This window comes from Theropithecus gelada, chromosome 18, assembly GCF_003255815.1.
Source record: "Theropithecus gelada isolate Dixy chromosome 18, Tgel_1.0, whole genome shotgun sequence".
Taxonomy (NCBI): domain Eukaryota; kingdom Metazoa; phylum Chordata; class Mammalia; order Primates; family Cercopithecidae; genus Theropithecus; species Theropithecus gelada.
The window spans coordinates 67,396,367-67,422,098 of record NC_037686.1 but is presented as its reverse complement, the minus strand read 5'-3'; the positions used below and the strand labels follow the sequence as shown (position 1 = coordinate 67,422,098).

At 42.9% G+C, this 25,732-nt stretch overlaps 2 protein-coding genes across 2 annotated transcripts in view; one reads left to right on the top strand and one right to left on the bottom strand.

Annotated features, from left to right (window-relative positions):
- ZNF407 (zinc finger protein 407) overlaps nt 1–24,034 on the bottom strand; it is a 457,556-nt gene extending 433,522 nt beyond the window's left edge. The window contains exon 1 of the mRNA XM_025365390.1: nt 23,967–24,034. The gene's annotated coding sequence lies outside the window, so the exon portion shown is untranslated. The remainder of the gene's footprint in view (nt 1–23,966) is intronic.
- LOC112611338 lies at nt 22,641–24,901 on the top strand. The gene is made up of 4 exons (XM_025365035.1): nt 22,641–22,700; nt 23,552–23,739; nt 24,073–24,157; nt 24,267–24,901. Exons 1-4 carry the CDS (start codon nt 22,641–22,643, stop codon nt 24,669–24,671), a joined length of 738 nt encoding a protein of 245 aa, XP_025220820.1. The 3' UTR covers nt 24,672–24,901.
- The last annotated feature ends 831 nt before the right edge of the window (nt 24,902–25,732 follow it).

The following is a 25,732-nucleotide window of genomic DNA, read 5'->3' as shown; positions in this document are numbered from 1 at the left end:
CTACAGTGCATTCCTAACATACACGTTCGTAAAGCTGTTTATTTCCCTGCCCAGCAAAATGCCTTCGGTGGTTTAAAATGAGTTCTTTCGACATTTTTAGAGGATGGAGCCAATTCCCTTCCTCCTGAGTGTGGAGCTCTTGGTAAGGGACCGAAAACAGTGGAGTGAGGATGCTGCATGCTGGAGACGAAGTTGTAGGAGGCTCTGTGCTTCCCGCATGCCCTCCCCTAGGGTCACTCTGTCCAGCGCAAGCCAGTACCATGTCGCAAGGACATTTAAGCAGCTGTGAGAAGGCCCGTGGGGGGAGGAAATGAGGCCTCTGACTCAGAGTCAGTGAGGAGCTGGGGCCTCCTGCCCACATCCAGAGGGGAGGGAGCCGTCCAGTAGCAGATCCTCCAGCCTGAGGGAAGCCTTCAGAGGACAGCAGCTCCCACAACATCCTACCTGCAGCCACAGGACAGACCCGGAACCAGAACACCCAGGCAAGCCTGTTCTCAAATTCTTCACCCACAGACACTGAGAGATGATAAATGCGTATTGCTTTAAGCAACTATGCTTTGGCCAAATTTGTTACGTAGCAATAGGTAACTCCCAAGGAATTACCTATTGCTTGAGGGGATGAATACCCCATTTTACATGATGTAGTTATTACTCATTGCTTGCCTGTACCAAAACATCTCACGTTCCCCATAAATATACACACCTGCTATGTACCCACAAAATTAAACATTAAAAAATAATAATAAAGAGATATAGTAGAGTGAGTTTTAAATTTAGATTTGTATGGAAATGGAGAAATATCTTAACATTTCCTGAAAAATCGGCTCATTTTGGATAGAGGCATGTGTCCAACAGGCCCCTAGAATCTACGTAGCAAGGGGCCTGCCTTGGAGGTAACTAATCATGTGTTCCTTCCCAGCTTGACTCAGACATTTCAACAGCCTACAATTCTCACAGCCATAGCCCCAGACCTACACAGTACAGATATGCAGAGTCACAGATCATCGGAGCTGAATGAGTCCCAATCCTCTGGCCACTTATGCTACACAAGGCTAGCACCTTCACCTGGCAGGAGGCCTTCAAGCTTAGGAGCCTCTACTCATTGGACATGGACCTCAGCAAGTCCCACCTCCAAAGTTTCCTGCATGCCACATGTAGCTGACCCTACAAAGAACTTTCTCCAGCCAGAGTCAAAGAGTACCTGGAAGGCAAACAGGCTAGAACTATGTGCTCCCATGCCCAAGTGGTCAGAGTAGAGTAAAATTCTCACTCAATTCGGAACAGAACATTGTTTCTATTCCAGAGGATGTACATGTTATATTTCAAACTTCCAATTCAACGTTGCCTACAAGTTACGAAAATATTTCCTTAATGCTCAAAATGAGAGCTAAAACAATCACTAAAAATCCATCCTGACAGCGATCAAGCCATAGTGACCAAAACAGAATAGGGAGACCAGCATTCCTTTCATTATCAAAGATTTCCACCCAGCCAGCACCCTTCATGTGGATGTACTAAGAGCTTTACAAAACAACAAATCAAATTTGGCCTGCAAAATTAGCACAGTCATCTCACCTGGCAATTTCTTTTTTCAAAACCTTCCTATACTCCAAGTACTGTTTTCCAAACATATTAAATTGATCCAGGAATAAAATTAATTGTATGACAACCTTATATCAACCATCTCTGACAAATATATCTTTTGTAGGCAGAGATGTTTACACAAAAAATACTAAAATGTAATATATCTCCATTCAAAAAGTATTTTTAAAACCAATGCTTTGTTGGCATTTCCATCTAATTTTTTGTTTTTTTTTAATTATTGGGACAGAAAAAAAGGGGACAAGGGAAAGGAATGGCAATTCTATAAGTAGAAAGTGAAAAAATTCAACGCCATTAAAGGCAGACACCTAGGATCGTTTGTATCTCACGCCATTTGAAAAAGGTTGTTTTATTATCAATGTAACTAATCACGATGAAACCATCTCGTACAACTAAAGACATTATAATGAATTTTCTTTACAGCTACAGAGAAATGGGATTTGCTGTTTCACATCAAATAGAACAGGCTGTATAAATTCTTCTTCCTATTTATTGTAAAATATAATTTCATCTATAAAATCAGTCATGAAATATTAAAACTGAAACAACAGAATTTATATCCTTTACTTAATTTAGTTTAAACGGTCTATTCACTAAAAAAGGTGGGGGGAGGTGACATGTGATAGAGCCCCTCCTTTCTCATTAAGTGTTTCCATTAGACCCTTTATTTTCAAAAATTTATAAAGCGGTCATAAAAAAGGCATTCCAAGATAAAAGTTAGTATATGTTCCTTAAATTTTCCTTTCATCTTTTTCAAAAGGCAAGAGGATAAAGCATATAACATATGAATGTCAAGGAAAGCAAAGAGGATTAGGAGTATAAAATTAAAGAAACATATAATAAATTTACAGTGAAAATGTTGAACACTTTTGAAAAAGAACATTAAGCTTCAGTAAGCAGGCCACAGCTTTCATTCCAATTGTACCAACAATAAGCTGGAGGACACAGGGCAACTCACAAAACTTGGCTGAGCCTCGGTGTCCTTCTTTGTACAGTGAGAAAGAGGGACTAAGATTCCTCAATTCAATGCAAAAATATCTTTCCAATATTAAGGAGTTGTTGAACACTCAAAAAGTAGAAAAAAGTACCTTAATAATGGATTTGGGTTTTGTTCCAGGAAATACAGGGAAAAATAGTATTTCCAAAATGTAAATCTGGGGAAAATAAATCACTGTTCTTGCTTAGATTCACCAGGTCCATGAGAAGAGATGAAACACAATGGCTAATCAAAGAACTGCAGGGGATGAAAGACAAAAACTACTAAATTTGGACAAAATCCGAAAAACATTGTAATTCTAAACGTCAATAAGCTAACATATGATATAAAACTATCAAGCCTCAGGGCATATGGAACATAAATTATTAGGTATCAAGGATCTGAGTTTTAAGTATATTTAGAAAAGAGAAAAACTTTAGTATTACATTAGTATTACATTTTTTAATGGATATAGTTCTATCCAAGTCCATTTGTATAATAAGGTTAATAGTTTTTTTCCTCTGCATGGTGAAATTGTAGGTAATCTTTTCCTCCTCTTCTTGGCACTTTTCTATACTTTCCAAAATATATTACTTTGCGGGGAAGAGGTGACTGAATGGGAAGCTTTAAAAATGTCTCTGCACATTATTGAAGCAATGGAGAATGATGACTACCTCATTTTTTGTTTTTTTAAAAAAAAAGCCAGCCCTTAGATGGAAATGCATTTATGATCGAGGTCCTCAGACTAAACTCAGAATCAGAACTCCACAAATGAACATCACAAGGTGATTTGTTTTAACAGTCAAAGACGCTTGGGATCCAATTTTGGTCAAACACTCATCTACATCAAGAAAGTTACCTGTGGTTCGCTGGACCTCACATTCAATACTGAAGAATGGGCAACTGGGAAGTTGCAGAAAGGATGGCCAGTTAACAAGCAGCACACCTGGCACGGAGAACTTGGTCTTTAGTACTATTCCCCACTAAAAGCCCACAGGGAGTCTCAAGAAATGGCTGATTCCAGGGCTGGGGCAAGGTTGGCGCAAGGTAAGCTTGGAGCATCTCACGGCAGAAAGTAGGGAAATGCTTTAAAGAAAAAAAAAAAAGGTGGCACAAAGACACAGGAGCCAGCTTCTTGAAGGGGCTTCCCACTGGCCAAATCTGGGACAACTGGAGCACCCAAATAATGAGGTCCCATTAAACCATTACAAGTAGGAATGAGTAAGCCCACTTCAATGATTGAATGATAGACAAGCAGATGGAGAGATGGATGGAGAGAGGAGTGGTGAGAGAGAAGCAAAGGGATGGCTCTGTTTATAGAAGGCTGAGGGGCAACTGGCAAATATGGAGGGAGTGCTGGACATATATAGAAAAGCATATCGGCAAAGACTGTATCAAGCAAGAATCATCAAGGGATGCTAAATCTAAGGGTGAAGTTTAGATTTGGAGCCAAATGTCTGCATGGTGTTAAAGCATTTCCCCATAACCTCCTTATTAGTTACAAGGGAAAAACAATCTTAATAACTGTCCAGTGGATAAACTGGCAATACCTTGCCTGCATGATCAAAATCAACATCCTCAATGAAGAGCAGGTGGACACAGTGTGTCTCCAGACATGACCCCGAGAAGGGCATGACATCACCTGTGCATTACTGCAGCCAACAAAACCTCCAGCTAATGAAGAGAAAACAGCAGACAATACAAAATGAGAAATGCATTGTTTAAAGAAGGAAGAAAAAAGGTGGAGAGGACTGCACTCTACAAAAATGTCATGAAAGTATACAAAGACTTCATACAAAAGTATTCCTGATTAAAGAAGGCTAACGATACATGAATTTCAGGGACTGGACCCTGTGCTGGCAGGAGGAAAATGCTACTGAGGACATTTTAGGCCAACTGACAAGAAGCGCCAACACAAACTTATAAAACTGAAAACAGCACCACAGTCACATAAGAGAAAAATCCCCATTCTTAGACAATATAGACTGAGTGTTTATGGGTAAAGGGTCACAATGCATTTAAATGACTCTCAATGGTTCAGGAGAAAAAGTAAAGCATGTTTATGTGTGTGGATACGGATGTACGTGGTGCGTGGACAAGGATGTACGTGGTGCGTGGACACGGATGTATGTGGTGCGTGGACACTGATTTATGTGGTGCGTGGACACGGATGTACGTGGTACGTGGATATGGATGTACGTGGTGCATGGATATGGATGTACGTGGTGCGTGGATATGGATGTACATGGTGCGTGGATACAGATGTATGTGGTGCATGGATACGGACATATGTGGTGAGTGGATATGGATGTACGTGGTGCGTGGATATGGATTTATGTGGTGGGTGAGAGAGTGTGGACACGAGTGAGCAAGAGTGAGAGAAAACAACAAAGCAAATGGAGAAACATAACAACAGATGACTCAGGATGAAGGTTATACAGGTGTCCTAGAAACATTTTCTAGTTTTGTTTGCGCATTTTCAATCAATTTCAAATCACTTCCAAATAAAAAGTGAAAACAACAATCAGAATGAGGGTAGAGGGGTGGAGGGAGTGGGCTAGTTTTGTACATATGACTTACAAAGACCTTTACAACATCTCTAGAAACTGTCAGAAGGGTCAAAAGAATACAAACCTCCCTAAAAACGACAAAGGTTTTCTTAGACCTGACAAAACCTTTACTACACTTAATAGCTCTTAGTCCCCACAAAGACTTCCAGGAATCCAAAAAGCTTTATCTTCAACTGAAGGCTTTACTGAAAATTATACCCTTCCTAGTACAGCTAGGTCTCCGTACTAAGTTTCAAACTCCTTTGCCACTGGAATCTTTCTGTCAATTCCTGTCCACTGTAGTGCCCACATCAGTCTTAAAACAGAGTCCTGGGTGACACTAACACAAACAGAATGTCACATATGAAAGGATTGTATGGGGTTTTTTCCCATTACTGGCAAAATTGGTTAACATATGCTGAATTCAACAGTAACAATCATCCGTCGACGAAAGATAACTGTTCCTCCTGTCCCATTAAAATGTGAACAATTAAAACTATAATAGGGGCTGGGTTCGGTGGCTCACGCCTGTACTCCCAGCTACTAGGGAGGCTGAGGCAGGAGAATCACCTGAACCCGGGAGGTGGAGGCTGCAGTGAGCCAAGATCACGCCATTGTACTCCAGCCTGGGCAAAAAGAACGAAACTCCGTCTTAAAAAAAAAAAAAAAAAAAACCATCCTTTCCCCATTGCTGGCAACCTTTCACAAATGGCATCACAAGTCTTCAATTACTTATTTTCACACATGCACAGTGGCCCCCTTCAGACTATGTGACTAAGCAAATATTGCAGTCTAATAAAATGTCTAATACAGTCCTAACTCTGTAATATTACTCTTCTACATTATGAAGAACAGGTAACAGAAATATTATATGTGGAGAAGGAAAACTGCAGAATATGAATTTTCTTCAAATCCATAATCTGCCATTCCTTTTAGATTTGGATACAGTGGCTAGAACTAACCCAACAAGAATTTAATGCCCTCACTTACAACTGCTATAATATGTTAACTTTAAAACAGCTCAAACGTGATAAAAGTTTTTTTAAGATGGAGTCTCGCTCTGTCGCCAGGCTGGAGTCTCAGCTCACTGCAACCTCTGCCTCCCGGGTTCAGGCAATTCTCCCATCTTGGCCTCCCGAGCAGCTGGGACTACAGGCGCCTGCCACCACATGCAGTTAATTTTTGTATTTTTAGTAGAGACGGGGTTTCACCATGTTGGCCAGGATGGTCTCAATCTCTTGACCTCGTGATCTGCCCATCTCGGCCTCCCAAAGTGCTGGGATCACAGGCGTGAGCCACCGTGCCCGGCCTTTGATAAAAGTTTTTATCTCATTCTTGAAAAGGCACCTTGAAGCTCTGTCTTTGAGCTTTCTCATTCCCTGTATCCAGCTGACAGAAGTAAGCAAGCATGGAAGAGGTGGCTGGCTCATGGCTTCTTAAAAGCCTTGAAGCTGAAGTGGTATCTATCACTTCCACTCGTATCTGCTGAGCTGCAAGGGAGTCTGCAAAACATAACCTGGAATTGCGCAAAGGGAAGAAATGAAGTGGGTGGATAGCTAGCCATCTCTGCCACACATCACTCCAAAAATGATCATGTTGCTTGTCATTCTGCCATTCATGAAGGCTTTTAGCCTTCATAAGACTTACGAAAATCTTTTTCTCAGAAATGCAACTGGAAAAGCATTCCTAGTGCTATTACTTTCACATTTATAAAAAAAGAGAATTACAGACAGTACCAATCATTTATAAATCTAGCTAATCATCAAAAATATAAAATCTCTAGGTCTTACCCATGAAAGATTCTGATTAAGAAGTTTGGGATAGAGACAAAAAATCTGTACTTTTAAAGAGTTCCCTGGATGATTCTGATGAGCCAGATTTGGGAACCACTGGACTAAAATCTCTCCTAACTCTTAAAAAAAAAAAAAAAAAAAAGAATATCCACTGAATGCATATTTACCAGACACAGTACTGAGGTGAAGAAAAGGAGAGGGTGGGAAGTGATAAGTGAATCAGGAAAAAGCATACATGCACTGTACGTAATCTGCTGTCACACAGAGACTCCAAACACATTGACCTCTATCATAACTTGCCACATAAATTTATTCTGAATGCCACTTTTAGCAAACATAGCTCTGACCTACCACCTTGAAATCCTAGGGTGTTACAGTGAAATATAGTAAAACACCGCCCATATTGAAAACCAGATTTTGTACCCTGAAGATTCTTAATAAAAATTATTTCATCCCCTTTTTGGAAACTGTAATTTCTACTTACTTTTCTAAGCTATTTTTAAAAGTACATTACTACCTTAGTAGTAACCATTGAATTATAATGGTTTTAAAATTATATTTTAAATTAACATGCACTCCTATAACTGCTATTCCTCATTTTATAATAATTGATCCAATAATCATATATCAAATTCTGATCCATAATTCACGACCAGCAGAAATCATAAGTGAATTACACACTTCCAAAGAAAAAGTCTGTTGTTTGTTCTAGGTTTAAAACACAAAGTTTCCATTATATTCAATAACTGTAAAGCATGCTGGGCTTTGGTTACATTTGATGATTAGACTGGCATTACTCCAACTACGTTAAACAATTCTATTAGGTTTCTTATTACCTTGTTTTTCTTTAAAACAATTAAGTGGGTTTGTTTAATGGGAAAAAAAGCACAGCATTTATAAAAGGGAAAATTAAAGGAAAGTATGACCACCACACACACCGAAAAGCACTGAGGAATTAAAATTTAGATTTGCTAAATTTAGCAAAATTTAACTGAAACTAGAGGAGCTAAAGTGCCTCAAATCTGTTTAAGAAACCTATGTTCTATATTTCCCCATAAGGGATCTCCTACAAGTACTACATGGGTTTGAAATGCAGGCATCCTTGCCACAGAAGGAGGCTCATGGGCTGCCAACTTCTTAGAGAGGTGCCCATTCTACTAGAAAGGATGACATTACATAACTACAAATGCTCGCCAGTTCTCATGGTTTAGACAATTTCAGCACCCAATATCAAAGAAAAACAGTAGTGCTGTTTGGCTCCACAGGACAGGTAATTTGACTTCTAGAGTCATCTTTTTATTTTTCTTATACTTGTTAATTTCAAGGAGTGACTATAACATGATGGCTTAAGATAAAGTTTACAGTAGAAGCAACACTGATTTAAGAAAAAGTCCCATAATATAAGATAAATGACAAAAGAAAACAAAGTTATAAAAGGTTAGAAAAAATAGGCAAATGTTGATTCCCCAAATGTGTCCCCAAATGTGTCTTGCTAAAAAGCAAGAAATTGCCTAAGCAAAGAAGTATGATTTCCAGAATCTTGTGGGAGGATACTACTACTTTCTAATGAACTGAAAGATGCACTCCTTAGAAGTCATTTAGACTCAATATTCAAGGACTGAAATCAAAATGTGATCAATTACTTTTTATGCTTTAGAGACTAATCTCTTAGAATGATAAAGTCACACACGCTAGTTTAAAAAAAAAAAAAAAAACTACTAAGATTTTTTTAAAAAAGGAAGTAAGTAAACCTCTACCAGTCTTCTTCCACACTCCCATTTCTGCCTTGATTTTTGTTCTCTTCCCTCTGGCTCTCTCAGACATGCTATTTTTGCCTATGCTTGTCTTCTTCCTCTGCCCCTGCATGGCAGTGATTCAGAGTCAGACTCCCTTCTGTGCCTGATCTCTCTGTGCCCATGGGCAAGGTGCCTCTTCCGCAAAGCAAGGATAACACTTTTAATAACGCCTACCCCACAGAGTCACTGAAAGATGCAATCTTCATTTTTTTAATGGCATATAAACTCGGCATGTCACATGCTCATATCAGCGCCTGGAACACAGTAGGTGCTCAGTACGTATTAACAATGATCATCGAATCCAGTCTTCTTTTTCGTATCTCTACTCCTGAAGGTCTTTACAGGAGGCCAGCTGAAGAGTTAAGTTCTATCACATTCCTCCAAGAACCTATCTCTTCACCTCCATCACATCCTTTTCATACAAACGGAAAAGTCCCGACATAGATAAGTATGCAAAATAAATCGTAAATGTTTGCTTTTGAAATATTTGGTATATACAAAAAACTTTTAATATGTGTAAAGGTGTTACGCAAAAATATTACAAAATCCTGAGCGCGGACAATAGTTTAAGAAAAACAAATCATCTCTGATAATTTGTCCCTCTGTGTTACCATCACCTTCCTTCCTATACACTTATCCACTGACTTGAGTCTTGCATGTATCATTTACCCGCTTTTCTTTATTACTTTATCATACCCATATTTCTAACAATCTACAATTTTGTTTTTGCATGTTTCTAAACTTTAAAAAAAAAAAAAAGGGAAAAAACTGTGCATTATTCTACAAGTAGCTTTTTTTCCCCTTGAGATTATGTTCCAGCTGTGTGTTATCCTTGGTGATGAACGCAGCTAACATTCACTCAATCTCACTACTGTACAGGACTTCACTATGGGAATATGATACAATGCAGGCATCTGTTCTCCTCTGATGGACATTGCTCCCAGTCTTTCCTTTTACAAAGAGTGTGACTGTGGGCATCCTTGCACATGTCTCCAGGCACTCATGTGCATGAGTTTCTCTAGAGTAACAGTTTTCACATTTTAGCATCACATTCCCTACAGGGCTTGACAGTCAGAAACCCGGCCCATCCTCAAAGCTGCTGATTCAGTAGGTCCACAGCAGAGGCCCCAAATCTGCATTTCAAGCAGGTTCCCAAATGATGCTGCGAAACGATTCAGAAACCACTGCTCCAAGATAAAGACTGGGTGGAATTAATGGACCAAAGGATACATGTATCTTAACTTTACTAGATACTCTCAAAGGCAGCCTATCACTTCCACCAGCTGTATATAAGCATTCCAGTTGTTTCCTGTCCTCCCAACAATATTGTCAGACTTTTTACATTGTTGCCAATCTAATGGGTAAGAAACTATACACCATTTTGGTCCTAATTTGCATTTCCCTAATTATGAACAAAGTTGAGCATTTTTGCTTTCAAGTTTCCTCTTCTGTGAAATGCCTACTTAGGTCATTTGTCCCCTTTTCTGTTGTTCCTACTGATTTGTAGTCACTCTGCTGGACACTATCCTCTTACTACTAATAAGTGCTGAGTATGTCTATTCTCCCTATGACCTATCTGTCCACTTTCTTGATGGTTTTTCTTAATAAACAAAAGCTATCAATGTTAATGTTGTCAAACATATTGATCTTTTCCTTTATGGTCTGCACCCTCTGTGATCTTTTTAAGACCCTCTTTCCTATACCAGAGTCATACAACTACTGTCCTGGGTTACCTTCTAAAAGTTTCATAGTTTTGCCTTCTATATATAAGCCTTTAATTGACATGCAGTTGATTTTTGTGAGTAATGTGAATTAAAAACATACCCCACCCTCAGGAAGTTTCCTGTTCGGTAAGGACCACATGTAACTTTAGGGAGGATATAAAAAGTGATGGAATATTCATTAGGTGTTAACCATTACTTCACTGTGGCTTATTCTGATCTCTCATTGAGACAGAAAATTGGAAAATTTTACATGAACATTTGGAAGATTATTTGCGAACTGTAGTCAGACTGTGATCCCCACTTCCGACACTCCAGAAAGAAATCTTAAAAATGTCCCAAAACAGGCCGGGCACAGAGGCTCACACCTGTAATATCAGTACTTTGGGAGGCCAAGGCAGGCGGATCACCTGAGGTCAGGGGTTCAAGACCAGCCTGGCCAACACGGTGAAACCCCACCTCTACAAAAAATGCAGAAATTAGGGCCGGGCGCGGTGGCTCAAGCCTGTAATCCCAGCACTTTGGGAGGCCGAGACGGGCGGATCACGAGTTCAGGAGATCGAGACCATCCTGGCTAACACAGTGAAACCCCGTCTCTACTAAAAAATACAAAAAAACTAGCCGGGCGAGGTGGCGGGCGCCTGTAGTCCCAGCTACTCAGGAGGCTGAGGCAGGAGAATGGCGTAAATCCGGGAGGCGGAGCTTGCAGTGAGCGGAGATCCGGCCACTGCACTCCAGCCTGGGCGACAGAGCGAGACTCCGCCTCAAAAAAAAAAAAAAAAAAAAAATGCAGAAATTAGCCAGGCATGGTGGCGGGCGCCTTAATCCCAGCTGCTTGGGAGGCTGAGGCAGGAGAAGCATTTGGGCCCGGCAGGCGGAGGTTGCAGTGAGCTGAGATCGAGCCACTGCACTCAAGCCTGGGGAACAAGAGCGAGACTTCTCTCAAACAAAACAAAACAAAAAGTCCCAAAATATTTAAGTCTTATTCTAAAAATCTAAAGAGTTAAGCATTGGGAAAGTACAGGAAAATGAACATCCTCAAATGGTACTGGCTGGGTAATTACCTATGTGGAAGGTAATCTGCTTGCACGTGCATGCACGCATGAGAGACAGAGCAAGAGGGAGAGAGGAACTGTGTGTTTCAGGATGTTCACCATGAACTGTAGAGAAAAACTGGAAACAACCTAGTATCCAACCATGGGGAATGGTTAAAAGTAAAGCTAATGTGGCAATCCATCTACTTGAATACTGTTAGATTACACGGCTCCACATTCACATGAAAAGATTTCACAAAATTCTGGTAACTTGCAAAAGCAGCTAACAAAACGCACGTATAGTATTTATTTATTCATCAAATATTTATGAGTGCCTTGTGTGTTGCAGGTCCCAAAGCAAGTCACTGGAAAACAAAGAGAGACTTGTTCCCTGCCTCCAAGAAGCTTACAAGCCTATGAAGGATACATCCAATGTGTTTCTTCCAATATGCTCCAGTTGGGGCAATACAGGCATATGTGTTTTGAGCACAGAGACAATTTATATTATACACATATATAACATATACAGCAATGTCATCCACATGATCTACAAAGAAAACATACCTACCCAGTTCTATGAACCACCAAATGGATAAGCCACAGGATACTGAGAGCAACTACCCTGTGATGAACTGAAACACAGTCATGCACGACCTAGTGATGTTTTGGTCAACAATGAACCACATACACGATGACGGTTCCGTATCATTACAATGGAGCTGAAACATTCCTATTGCCTAGTGACATCATTTAGCTGTTGTAATCTCTTAGTACAACACATTTCTCACGTGTTTGTGGTGATGCTGGTGAAAGCAAACCTACTACCCTGCCAGTTATATAAAAGTGTAATCTCCTAGGCCTTCGCATCCAGTCACCACTCACTCACTGACCCACCCAGAGCAACCTCCAGTCCCACAAGATCCATCATGGTAAGTGCTCTGAAACAAGTATACCATTTTCTTACCTTTTATACTATATTTTCACTGCACCTTTTCTATGTTTGGATAGATTTAGATATACAAAATACTTACCATTGAGTTACAGTTGCCTACAGCGTTCAGTACAGTAACATGCTATGAGTTTGCAGCCTAGGCGCAGTAGGCCACACCATATAGCCCAAGTGTGTAGTAGGCTGCACCATCTAGGTTTGTACACTCTGTGATGTTCACACAACAATGAAACCACCTAGTGAGGCATTTCTCCAGAATGTATCCCCCCTGCACAGGTAGGGAAAGTCATTCACTGGAAGACAAATGTGAGACAGAGCACAGAACTACAGCAAAAGAACTGGACAGCTTCCTCGGCTGCCAATTCAATACTGATTGATTGACGGATATCAGCAAATGCATGTCCTTCCAACAGCCTAAACCTTTACCTCTCTCCTGCTATGTCTGGTTCTAACAAATAATAACAAACCTCCCCAAGGTAAGAAATACCTCACAGCTAAGGTCAAACTCAAAACATTCTGATATTATGTTCATTGTTTCAAACTTTTTGCACCAAAATCAAAAAAATTATAAGTCATTAATTACAAAGAAAAAATGTTTAATCTCTCAGTACAAAAGCCTGACACATCATCACCTCAACCAAGAGATCAAAGTTCACGTTCACCAGAAGACATATCTACATCACATACCTACTGATATGATGCACTGAGAAGGGCATGACTGCACCCCTGTGCTATTCCCACCAAAAATGCCTAAACCTCAATTTAATCAAGAAAGACCATCAGACAAATCCAAACTGAGGGGCATTCTACAACATAACTGGCCAGTATTCTTCAAAAGTATCAAAGTCATGAAAGACAAAGCAATCTAAAAGAACTGGCCAGGCACGGTGGCTTACACCTGCAATCCCAGCACTTTGAAAGGCCAAGGCAGGCAATCACTTGAGGTCAGGAGTTCGAGACCCGCCTGGCCAACACGGAGAAACCGCATATCTACCAAAAACACAAAAATCAGCCGGATGTGGTGGTGCACGCCTGTAATCCCAGCTACTCAGGAGGCTGAGGCAGAAGAATCGCTTGAACCAGGAGGCGGAAATTGCAGTGAGCCGAGATGAGCCACTGCACTCCAAGACACTGTTTCCAAAAAAAAAGAAAAGAAAAGAAAAGAAATCTAAAAGAACCATCACTATCACAGACGGGAGAGACCAAGGAGACATAACAAAATACAATGTGGGATACTGGGTTGGATCCTGGACCAGAAAAAAACGATATGAATGGAACCATTGGTTAAATTCAAATAAATATTTTAGATTAACTGTCATCAACTGCCTGGTTTCAATAATTGTATTATGGATACATGAGAACAACAGGGGATGCCGGCCAAAAGGTACATACACAGGAACTTTCTATTTTTGCAAATTTTTTTCTAAAATTATTTCAAAGTAGAAAGTTTTAAAAAGTCATTTCAGATGAAAGATAAAAAGACAAAAGGGAGGGATTACTCATTGACTCTAACATAAAAATATGCTATCTCTAACTTTTGTGCTAAAAATGTTCAATAACTACAAATAAGGATTAAGCTGGAATAAATAAATTATAATTGTTCAGGAAAAGCCTGTGATTGGGATACTCTAGAGAACAGAGTAACTCTCTAGGGCACTGAAGTCTCTCCCGATAAATGACCTATGTTATTTCCCCTTTACTCTTTTAATCCATTTCAACTCATTTATTTGTCATCTACTATGGGCATGTAAGTGTGCCAGGGCCTGATGAGATTTGTATATATAAGAAGGGATATTTAAGTACACAAAATAACAGAGAAAAGTACAAAGTAACAAAATCAGAACTAATTTTTCACTCCTATACACTCCAGCAATCAATCTGGACACTCTTTCACAGAAAATGTTGCTAAGACTGGGCCTCAAAGTGCAAACTCAGCCCCGTCAATGGCTAGTGGTCCTGACAAACAGAATTAGCTCCAAATTTATGACTGAAAACACCACAATGACTCTGTGAGAAATACTCCATTTCTATTTTTTCCTCATCTAATCACTTTGTGCATTTCTTTTTTCTAACATAAAATTAAAAACTAGATTCTCTGAGTACTAGCGAAAAGGTTAGTCTGGTGTAAACCTGGTAAGGTTTACTTAATCTCCTCTTACAAGCAGCCTGAGAGATCAAAGCCACATCAGGTGATGCTGAGGCTGGAGAAGTGTGGTCTCAGGTGGCAGCTGCAAAGTCACCCGGGGAACTTGTCAGAAATGCACATTCTTGAGCCCCAGCCCTGGCCTGCCAAATCAGTTTCTGGTTGATGCCCAAACCCTCTCTGAATTACACCTGATATATCTAAGATTATTTCCTCTATTTTAAATAAAATTGCATTTACTTTGCTTTAGTTAACGCCATCTAAACTCTAATTCTACTGTTTATTTAATTTGATTTAATTATTTAATTCCTATTTAATTCTATATCAAGTCTACTTTGAAATAATTCCAAAAATTCCAAGAAAACTGACACTCAAATGTCTCCTCAGGTGTGCTGACATAATACACCCTGCCACAGTTCAGGACTGTGCTCTGTGTCATCACATAAAGAGTATGTGTGATGAGATCACAAGAAATAAAACAAGAATGAAAAACAAAGAAGTTTTACATGTATAGATCTAGGCTGGGCACAGTGGCTCACACTTGTAATCCCAGCACTTTGGGAGGTTGATGCAGGAGAAACTGCTTGAGTCCAGGAGTTCAAGATCAGCCTGGGCAACATAGCAAGACCCCGTAGGTACTCAAAATATATTTAAAATACATTTTTAAATATATATATAAACTAGATATCTCCATTATTTCATAAGAAACTGGTTCTTTCCAGGTTTTCTTCATCACAGTTCTTAAAAGCACCTTTCCAGATAGAATTCAGCATTACATACGCGATGAGCTTCAACCTGAAATTCATTACAAATCAATTACTGTATTTTTTTTCACATAGCAGATTTCCAAATTTCATTTTTAAGATCACCATTTAGCTATTAAATACAAAAATGATCTCCCAGAAGTTTTTCATCTGTTTCCTTAAACTGCTCTCCATTTATTTACTGGAAAAGCTGCTCATGTCCACACCAGGCCCAGGCCCCAGCCCTGGCCCAGGCCGGCCACCGGTGATCCCTGACAATCTGAAGGGTTCGGGCGCTTTGGCGTGAAACCATGGCCTCTTTCCTCACCAAATGTTAACAGAAACATATTACTCTACAGGTAACTTCATCGGGCTTAGGAAGTCAGGAAAAGCTCTGAGGAAGAACCCAAGGACCGCAGTCTCCACCCACGGTCCGGGAACCAGAATCTCCTTGCTCATCACACTAGTCCAACAGCAACACACACAGACGCGGGCTGGGTTTTTGCTGGTCTGGCTGGTTAATGACGCACCTTTCAAGTACACCAACGTGTGTCCCACAGTTACACCTTATTGGCTTCATAATAAAGCTTATTTTTTAAGTTTTAAAAAAATGTGGTTTTCATAGAAATCCTATAAAAAGTTATATAATTCCCTACTTTCTTAACATGTATATAGAATATAATTTCATGTTTTCTTGATGATGCAGGGTAATCAACTGCTATGCTGGGCAGAAAACCTTTACTGTTATGTATGAGGAAACAAACTTCCTATGGTTTTTTAATTTTTTAATTTTTTTTTTTTCAAACTCGCTAGTATGCTATGTGCTTAATTCACGGCATGGGCAGTACGGTTCCGACCGCTGTTGGCTAACAGTTATAATAGAGTGAGCGCTGGCTTTGTCAGCTCCTGGATGAAGACTTACCCACATTCTACCAATTAGCACTCACACAAACACTGCAAGACAACACACATTTCACAGTGAAGCTACTGAGGCTCAGAGAGACGATCTCCCAGAGACTTACCTGAAGTCACACAGCTAGGAGCCGCAGACAGCAGATCCAAAGCCCATGCTTCCCAGTCCTTATAAGATTAGGAAATGGTCAGACTGGAGACCTCACTAAGTAACTGGGGGTGACGGAGGTGCTCTTCAAGACTGAAGTCACTGCTGGACTGTCTCTTACCCTAGAAATGGCCCTGGGAAGGCAGACCCCAAATATCAGAGAATGCACTCCATTTCTTTCTTAGTGTGGTGAACAGTGAGTGAAAAGGTTAACAAAACCCTTTCCCTGATACATGAAAATTAGACTGTTAGTTCAACCATCTGGCTCTGTTCCCTCTGGTAACCTAATAAGGGTAAGAATGTCAACTATGCCACTAAGCGAAATTGCTTATTGTAAGAATGGCCCAACTGGTAAACTCCATGTAGACTTTGAGGAACTATTCATGAACTATAAATATCTGATGGGGACACCATGCTTTGGGTGCCCTGGGGATGCAAGGACTCTTATAAATGGTGAGTGTCCCATAAATGAATAAAATGTAGTATATACCTCAAAGGATTTGCGGGGATTCAATGATATATATATAGAGGCGTCTGGCACAGTGTTTACATAAAGAACTCAAAAACATTATTATTGTTACTTCCATTGAATTCTATGTTTACTTATTATCCTCTGCCAAGGATCCTACAAGCTATGCCTATGGAACGTTCAAAAATACTGGCTCCCTATGGGGCATGAGATTTCAAAGATAAGGCTGTGCCTACACCCATGATGTGGCTCTCATGTCCCTGCACTGGAGCAGCCACCTGGAAAGACAGTGTCAGGACAGCTGTGCAGACAGTTGCAAGGACCACCCCCGAGAGGAGATGTGTCACTTTCGGCTGGCAAGCTGTGGCTCTCGTTCCTCCCCTTCTCCAGACTGTGCGAGTGTGGCCTGGGGAGGTCTTGGAAGTGTGAGTTAAACCTAAGACCCCTGGTGGCCACAGCAGATGAGCAAAGGATCCAAATGCACATGAGGAAGCTTCTGGGATAGGGAGAAGGGAACTTGCCACAGGGATGCAAACCAAGAGCTAACAAGGAGAAAAACTAGGCAAGGACCTGTCTAAAGAACGTAATGGAATTCCCCGAATCCCAGGAAGCAAAGGAGCTACAATGGAATCAAACCTTGTACTTTGTGAGGAGGTGGCCTCTCTTATCTCTTCATCCCCCTTCCTTAGTGACCAAGTGAACTTCCATGGTTTTCATTCCCATCCACTATCCATGACGCCTAAATGTTTATCTCTAGCTAACAGCTCTGTAGGTACCAGACCCCTAAGTCCATCTGGATGTCACACGCACTCAACTTCCCCCACAAACTTACCCCTTTTCCTTTGTTCTTTATGGCAGTAAATAGCTTTACAACCCATCAAATCACACAGGCCAGAAATCCTTAACGTCCACTAATAACATTTAAATAAGCTAATATATCCATAATAGAAAATATTACATAGATGAGGTAACACTGGAAGCTCACCAAGACATCCTGTTAAGTCTGAAATGACTTAACAATGGTTACCTCTAGAAAAGTGCCTCAAATCAGGGAGCACTTCTTCTCTTCAGTGCTTGAATGTTAAAACAAAAACCAACAACTACCAAAAAAAAAACCAACACTTAAGAATAAAGAAAGATATGGAATGGATCTACTGTTTCACAGGCATCAATGGTGTCTCACCAACAGACTGAGGTTCCAGGAAACCCAAGCCTAAGCTACTTCCTCAGTACAGATACCGATTACCTGGCCTGCCTTACGTGGTTGGGCTTTACTGTCAGAATTGCTTCATAGAGAAGATACTGTTGTCATTTGCTTTGCTCACATTAAAAGAATGGGCACTTTGGCCTGGTGCGGTGGCTCACGCCTGTAATCCCAGTACTTTGGGAGGCCGAGGCGGGCGGATCATGAGGTCAGGACATCAAGACCATCCTGGCTAACATGGTGAAACTCCGTCTCCACTAAAAATGCAAAAAATTAGCTGTGCGTGGTGGTGGGCGCCTGTAGTCCCAGCTACTCGGGAGGCTGAGGCAGAAGAATAGCGTGAACCTGCAAGGCGGAGCATGCAGTGAGCCGAGATGCCACTGCACTCCAGCCTGGGCAACAGAGTGAGACTCCATCTCAAAAAAAAAAGAATGGGCACTTCTAGAAGGAAACTCAAGACTCAAGAAACTGTTAATAGTGATTGTCTCCGGAGAGCAGCCCTGGAGTCTGAGGCATCACTGTACTACCTGCAATTGTTGAGGGTGTGCATGCATTGGATGTTCAATTGTAAACAACTAAGTAAATAACTGAAGGGCAGGGGGGACTTCCTTTCCTCTGAGAAGTCTCCCTAAACCTTCTTCCAAATTAAAGCAAGACTCCTTATAAGCAACTCTCATAACATCTGTGGAGCACAGTGAGTGCTGCAGGACTCAAAACTTTCTTTAAATAAACGCTAAGACATGAACAAATGCATGAACCTATCACTGGCTCCCCAATGGCCTTACAATAAACTCTTCAAGTATTACCTTGGCCTTCAAGACCCGTCACAGTGTGGCCGCTGCTTCCAAATGCTACACTGCCCGATGCTTTGCCGGGCTGCCTGGGAACCTCACCGCTCTCCTGAATGACCTGTCCCCACACACCAGGGCAGGCTCAGGGGTCAGTGCAGGAGTCCCCCTGCGGCTTCTTCCCTGCCCCCAACTCCCCTCACACACTCAGCCTACGGCACCCTGGGCTGTACCACACAGCGCAGGATGTGCGTTTCCCAGCAGGACCAGGGCACTGTGTTTATCCTACCCTTTCCGAGATCTCTAATAACTCACAGACTACACTGGACATAAGAGGAGCTAAAAAAAAAAAATGTTGAATGAATCAATGCTAAAATATTGTAGAAGATAATATAACTTAGTGACTAAAAATAGGGGTTCTGAAGTCAGACCATCTTGGTCCAAATCCTGGCTCTACCATTTAATAGCTGTGTCCCCTTGCACAAGCTATTTATCCTAAATCTGAGTGTCCCATAAATCAGTAAAATGTAGTATACACCTCCAAAGATCTGGGGGAATTAAACGAGATTATGTACAGAGGCACCTGGCACAGTGTTTATACAAAGAGCTCGATAACATTATTATTGCTACCGCCATTGACTTCTATGTTTATTTGCCTTTTACTGTCCCTAAGTACTTAACACTTAAAATGTCCAGTTTTCTCAGTTATACTCAAGAGAAACAAACTGTTAAACCAGGATTATTATATCTGGAAACTGCTGTATGAATAAAAGTGATAATCCTCCAAAGGAAAAATGACACTTAAAGAAGACAGCGTTGGAGACCATCATCTCTCTCCACCTTCTTCCGCAAAAGGTTCTTTCAGTGCCCAATTCTAGAAGTTCTAGATTGTACTTTATTGACGGAGGCTGTAATTCCTTTACACTCCTACACTGTCATCAGCTTCTGGCAAGGCTATTTCTGGGTCTTGTTCCAGGTAGCTGGAATTGCAAGATAATAAAGTAAGCAGGGAGTTACAACAATTATGATCTACCCATATAATTACCATAAGGAGACGTTCTAGTCACAATACTGATAAGAATAAAAAGTCTTTCCACTACAAAATATAGATATATACAGATGTGGATCCCCTACTAGTGACGCAAGCAAGTTAAGATACATACGTAGGTAGCTATATAAACACATATGTATGCATATATTGTATAGACGCATGTTTTGTACTTCCTTTCTGCTCCAAACGACTCGTTAATCACTCCATTAAATTCCACAATATTTACTGATTCCCCTTGATACAGTCTGGATATGCATCCCCTCCAAATCTCATGTCCTCAGTGTTGGACGTAGGGCCTGGTGGGCGGTGACTGAACTATGGTGGGGGTGGCCCTCACGAATGGCTTGGTGCTCTCCTGAGACGGTAAGTGAGTTCTCGTGAGACCTGGCTGTTTAGAAGTGTGTGGCATCTCCCCACTCTCTCGCTCCTGCTCTTGCCATGGGATATGCTGGCTCCCCCTTTGCCTTCTGCCATGGTGGAGAGTTTCCTGAGGCTTCACCAGAAGCCCAGCAGATGCCAGTGCCACACTTTCTGTAGAGCCCACAGAACCGAGAGCCAATTAAACCTCTTTTCTTTGTATATTGCCCAGCCTTGGCTATCTCTTCATTTTAGGCAATGCAAGAATGGCCTAACACCCCCTTCTATGTGTGAGACACCATGCCAAGAGACTTGGGGTGCATACACATGAAAGCCAGTCTTGCTATAATCTAGTGAAACACACACACACACACACACACACACCCCTAACTGAAGGAACCAAGGCTGCAGTGAGATGCTGGTGGTCCTCTGGGATTGCAGACTCATCCATACAACTGCCCACTCAACGTGTCCACAGCAATGAGTCCACACTGAAGTATCTTACTGGGGCACCTGCTCACCTTCCATTGCCACACAGGGAACACCAGGCTCCACGCAGTCACCCAAAGCAGACACGTCAGTGTCCACCTTGACTCGTCCATCTCACCTACTCCATCCCCGAACCCACTCCACTAACTGAGCATGTACAATCCACTCACTTCCCCTACCTCTGGGCCACTACCCTAATTCAGACTTCTGTGATGTCTAATCTAGTACCAATGCAACAGCCTCTGAAAGATCCCCGTCCCCTAGCCTTACGCCATGCCAACTGGTCTCCATAGCTGCAACCGAAGGGCTTAAAACAAGCAAAAGTGTGTACATGTCACTATGCTGCCTGTATTTCTTCAGGAGGGCCTCTCCAGCCTTATTTTCCACACCTCCTCTCATACTCCGTGATCCAGCCAAACTTTTAATTCTTGAAATGTTCCACATTACCTTTTGACACTTGGAAGTCTTCTACCTGAAACTTGATTCCCTAGCCGCTCTCTCTCTCTTTGCCCAATGAGTTCCTGTTCATTCTCTGATCGTCATTCCCTCCTGGTATTCCTCCCTAACCTCTTTAGGCTTGCCAGGTTCAGTGGTTATGCTGGACACTTTTGCTTTCAGGGCTACCCACAGCCCAAGCTGCCTTCTATTTAGTAAGACTCCTTTAACGTGTGGGCCTTTGCGAGAGATAAAGAACATCTCTCTCCATCTCCCTGCTCCCTGGCAACTGCAGTGGCTTGGCAAAAAATGTCACAAAGACGCAGGAGCAATAAGAGATTTTTCAGTGGTAGAAGAGAGTCAAAAGTCCAGCAACAGACATGGCAGTTTCTCCAGTGGCAATGTCACCAGTAGGAAACTTCTAAGCAGGCTATTTATGTGATATTGCCTTGGCTGTGGCCCCATCCAGCCAGCCTCTTTTGGTTGCTGCCTGTTTTTTGAATCCAGTTCCCCGGCCTTCCCATCAATTCTGAAAGCCATCTATAGCCTTCCAATAAATTCCTTTTCTGCTTAAGTCAGCCAAGTCCATTGCCACGGTTGACAACCAAGAATCATGACTGGCATTGTGACACTCTGTGTGCATGACATTAGACTGCACTGCCAATGCACATTTGCTGGCTTATATTCTCCACCATCTTGTTCATTTTACTCTAGTGCAATGACTGGCACAAAGCAAGCATGCAATGTTTCCTGAACGAATTACTTAATTTCACCAGTAATCAGAGTTGGAAAGCAAGGAAAACGCTTAGTGGAGGACCACAGTGCATTCCTGAAAAACCAATCTCAACAACAGTCGAGAGTCACAACCACCAATTAGAAATATACAGCTTAATTTATTCGCCTATTCATGGACTTAGAAAGTAGGATTCTTCTATCTGGGATACAAACCACCTTCTTAAAGGAGATGAGAAAGAGAAGAAATCAAACTAGGAGAGTCTATTTTATTAAGGTTAGCGAGTTCTACTCTAATAAAACAAACCTAATTGGAATGAATATTGGGGAAAACGTCCCTTCAACCAGGTGAATACCCACTAGTCCTTGAGACCTAACTCAAATAATATATCCTACAAGAAGCTTTCACCACTCTCCACTATCAATCAGCCGTAACTTCCACTGTGCTCCCATCTCTCTATTTTAGTACGTAGAAAAGGGTATTATATTTATTTACGTCTCTTCGACCAGACCTCAAAATCCTCTAGGGAAGTATATTATTATTTCCAACACCTAGAAGGGTGTTTGGCATAAAGCAAGAACCAGTGTTTTTGAAATGGAGCCACTTTGCTCTGCTTAAAAGGTACCAATGGAACTGTCCTATTGTTTGCAACTTTTCTGTAAATCTTAATTTATTCCAAAATAAAGTTTAAAAAAAAAACACACACACCAGTGGCAACTGTTATGAGCAATTATCACACCTGCCTTACATGTCGTGCAAGAAAAGAGCTTTACCTTGTGCCAGTAGCAGTAATTTTGTATACAGCAAAGTGAGTCTGTTTGTAAAAAGGGAATAATTCCTACTACACAAGACTGCTGTACTAAATGAAGTACAGTGAGTATGCCAAATGACATATGAGCTCTTAACAGGGTTCTGATGAGTATATGTTAGGGCCCTTGTCTACAGTGTTCTAAATGGACTAGCACCTCACCACAAAACAGATACGTACTACGACTAGGATGTCCCCAGGCATAGACTGCAAAGCTGTAACTCAAATCACTATTAAGACTGTAATTACCTATAAAAAGTATTCTACATATGTGTCCACGGATGTGGGATGTCCTATTCCAAAATTCCCCAATGAAATAAAAGGGCTACTGAAAACCCAGCTCAACCGACAGAGGTCAGCGGCCACTGCACCCCGTCTCCACCAGCTTAAACTCCAGAAGGAGGCCACGCACCCAAGGCGTGCTAACTGGCTGGCTGGGAAGAGGTGAGCATCTACTGAGAAACCCACTGCTGCCCGCAGCGGTGTCAGGCAGCCGGGGGTCTCCCCGCAGTGGCGCAAAGCGGACTGAAGTCGGGAGTGGCTAGGACCCTGCGCTGCCACGGCGGTGCTCTCGGCCAACGCACTCGTGTGCCCTCCGCCCGCCCACACCAGCGTCGCTTAACGGAAGAAGGCGCGAGTAGCAGCGGCGCAACCAGGGCACCTGGGGGTGACACATGAGTGGGCGGGCGGTCCAGGGAGCCCCTGCTGGAAACCAGACGCTAAACCTTGCAGCTATGCAGCTAAGGGAGCATCTATTTTCCACTTGAGAGCAACCTGGGCAAGCGAGAACGGCCCGATTTCGGTGCAGGGGTGCATCCCGAGAGGGTGGGGGGCTGTTTCTGCGCGGACAGGCGGACCGAGCAGGGGAAACCGAGGCCACGCTGGATCCGCAGCCCCGAGGTGTCCACGAGAGCTCCGCTCGCGCGAGGGCGCGACGCGAGGCTGCCCGCGGGACCGGCCTGCGGTGCGAGCGGGTGAGAGGGCAGGGCGGCGGCGGGGGCCGGGGGGAGGAGGGCGGCGAGGCAGCGTGTGCGAGCGAGTGAGGGTGTGTGTCCGGGCGTGAGTCTGGGCGGGTGTCGGGAAGGAAGGCGACAGGGAGGGGCGGAGGCGGGGGGAGGGGGGAGGAGAAAGAGCGAAGGGCCCAGACGGGACTCTGGGCGCCCAGCCGCCCGGCTTCAAGCCCTCAAGCCACCGCCCCCAGGCCCCGCGCTGACGCTGGACGGTCCCCGCCTCCAAACCCCCCGCCCCGGCCAGAGAATAACTTACCTGTTTGGCGACAGAATCGCTCCTGCTCGCCCCTCTGACTGACTCCTCCGGCTCACCGTCTTCCCTTTGGGAGGAAGAGGCGGGACATCCTGTTTCTCCGTTGAAGGACTTCCGGTGACATCCAGGGCGACTCCGTCGTGGATGCAGCGCCGGATGCCACAGCCGAAAAACAGAATCTTGGAACTGGTTTAGTAAGATCCAGGTCGAGTTCCTTGTTTTTCATCCGAGTGGCCGGCAGGCTCATGTGTTGTCTTGTTTTTAACCCATCAGCTCTTGCCGGAAGCCGCTCGGAGATAAAACAGGAAGTCCCACCCCTCCCTTAGACAAGGAAAACGGAGAGCCGAAGGAGTCAATCTAAATACGTTGAGCGCGTCGGGCTCGAAGGCCGGCGATGTCGACCCGGGAGGAGCGTCTGGGATTTCTAGAGGGTCCCAGAACGGGTTCTTCCCAGGCCGATCCCGCCTGCTTCCTGCCCTGTCCCTCCACCCGGCTCTCGCCCTCAATAAGGGACCCCGAGGGCGGCGCCGGAAACACGGAGAAGGCGCAGAACGGCGCGGGACCCGAGAGGCCTACGCTGGCAAACGCAGCCCGCTGCGTGTCTGCCGGCTTCCCCGGGACCTGGAGTGGCTCCTGTCGCTTCTGGCGCTCCGATTTCGAGAAATGACTTTCAGCTGTGCAAGGCGAGAATGCTACTTTAAACGATGAGAAAAATCTCTCGAATGGCTCCCCAAAATAAGGTCCTTGTTTCAGAGGCCACAGGAAGCCACCAGCCGAACTCTGATACCAAAAAGGAGACCAAGAAGCGGAATGTGGCTTGGTGACCAGTTTGGTATTGCCAAACTTTCAGCTTTTATTAAAGCTGAAACACCTTGGCTGTTTAAAACGTTCGACAAGGACTTTTTATGAACGTTAACGGCCCAGCACACGGGCTTGTTAGGGAAAAAAAAGGCAGGACATCAGGACGTGGTGGTGAACAGCCCGCCTGCCCACTTGTGCAGGTCCATTCATGAACCTCGAGTTGGAGGCCTTTCTTCTGAAACTCAGAATCTAGTAGGGAAGACCTGTGTAGGCGAATAAATACATCACAGCTTGTTAAGTGCTGTGACAAAGACGCGGTGAAATCCTGCTTGAGGTCATCTGCCTTGCTAAAGAGTTTTGACTATGTTGTAGGCGCAGGGTTAGGGAGAGGGTAGGGTTAGACTCTGTAATGGAAAGTTATGTGATCAGATTTCTATTTAGGAAGATCATTGGCCGGGCCAGGTGGCTCACGCCCATAATCCCAACAGTTTGGGAGGTGGAGACGGTGGATTGCTTGAGGCTAGGATTTTGAGACCAGCCTGGCCAACATGGTGAAACCCCCTCTCTACTAAAAATTTAAAAGTTAGCGGGGCGTGGTGGTGCGAGCCTGTAATTCCAGCTACTTGCAGGCTGAGGCGGGAGAATAGCTTGAACCCAGTGGCGCAGGCTGCAGTGAGCCGAGATTGCGCCACTGCACTCCAGCCTGGGCGACAGAGCGAGATTCCATCTCAAAAAAATCCTTGTAAGTAATTGGATTTTTTTTTTTTTTTTTTTTTTTTTTTTTGGTAATGTTCTGAGGATAGGCTTTCTAGACCGAATCATCACTCAAGGCCAATTCCAACACAGTTCAGTTTAAATCAGAATACATTCAAGTGATAATTAGTTACCTTTTTAAATAGTTCATAGAGAACTTTTCGTAGACATTATCTGTTTTAATTCTGATTGTAATCCACATGAATTCTCTTATC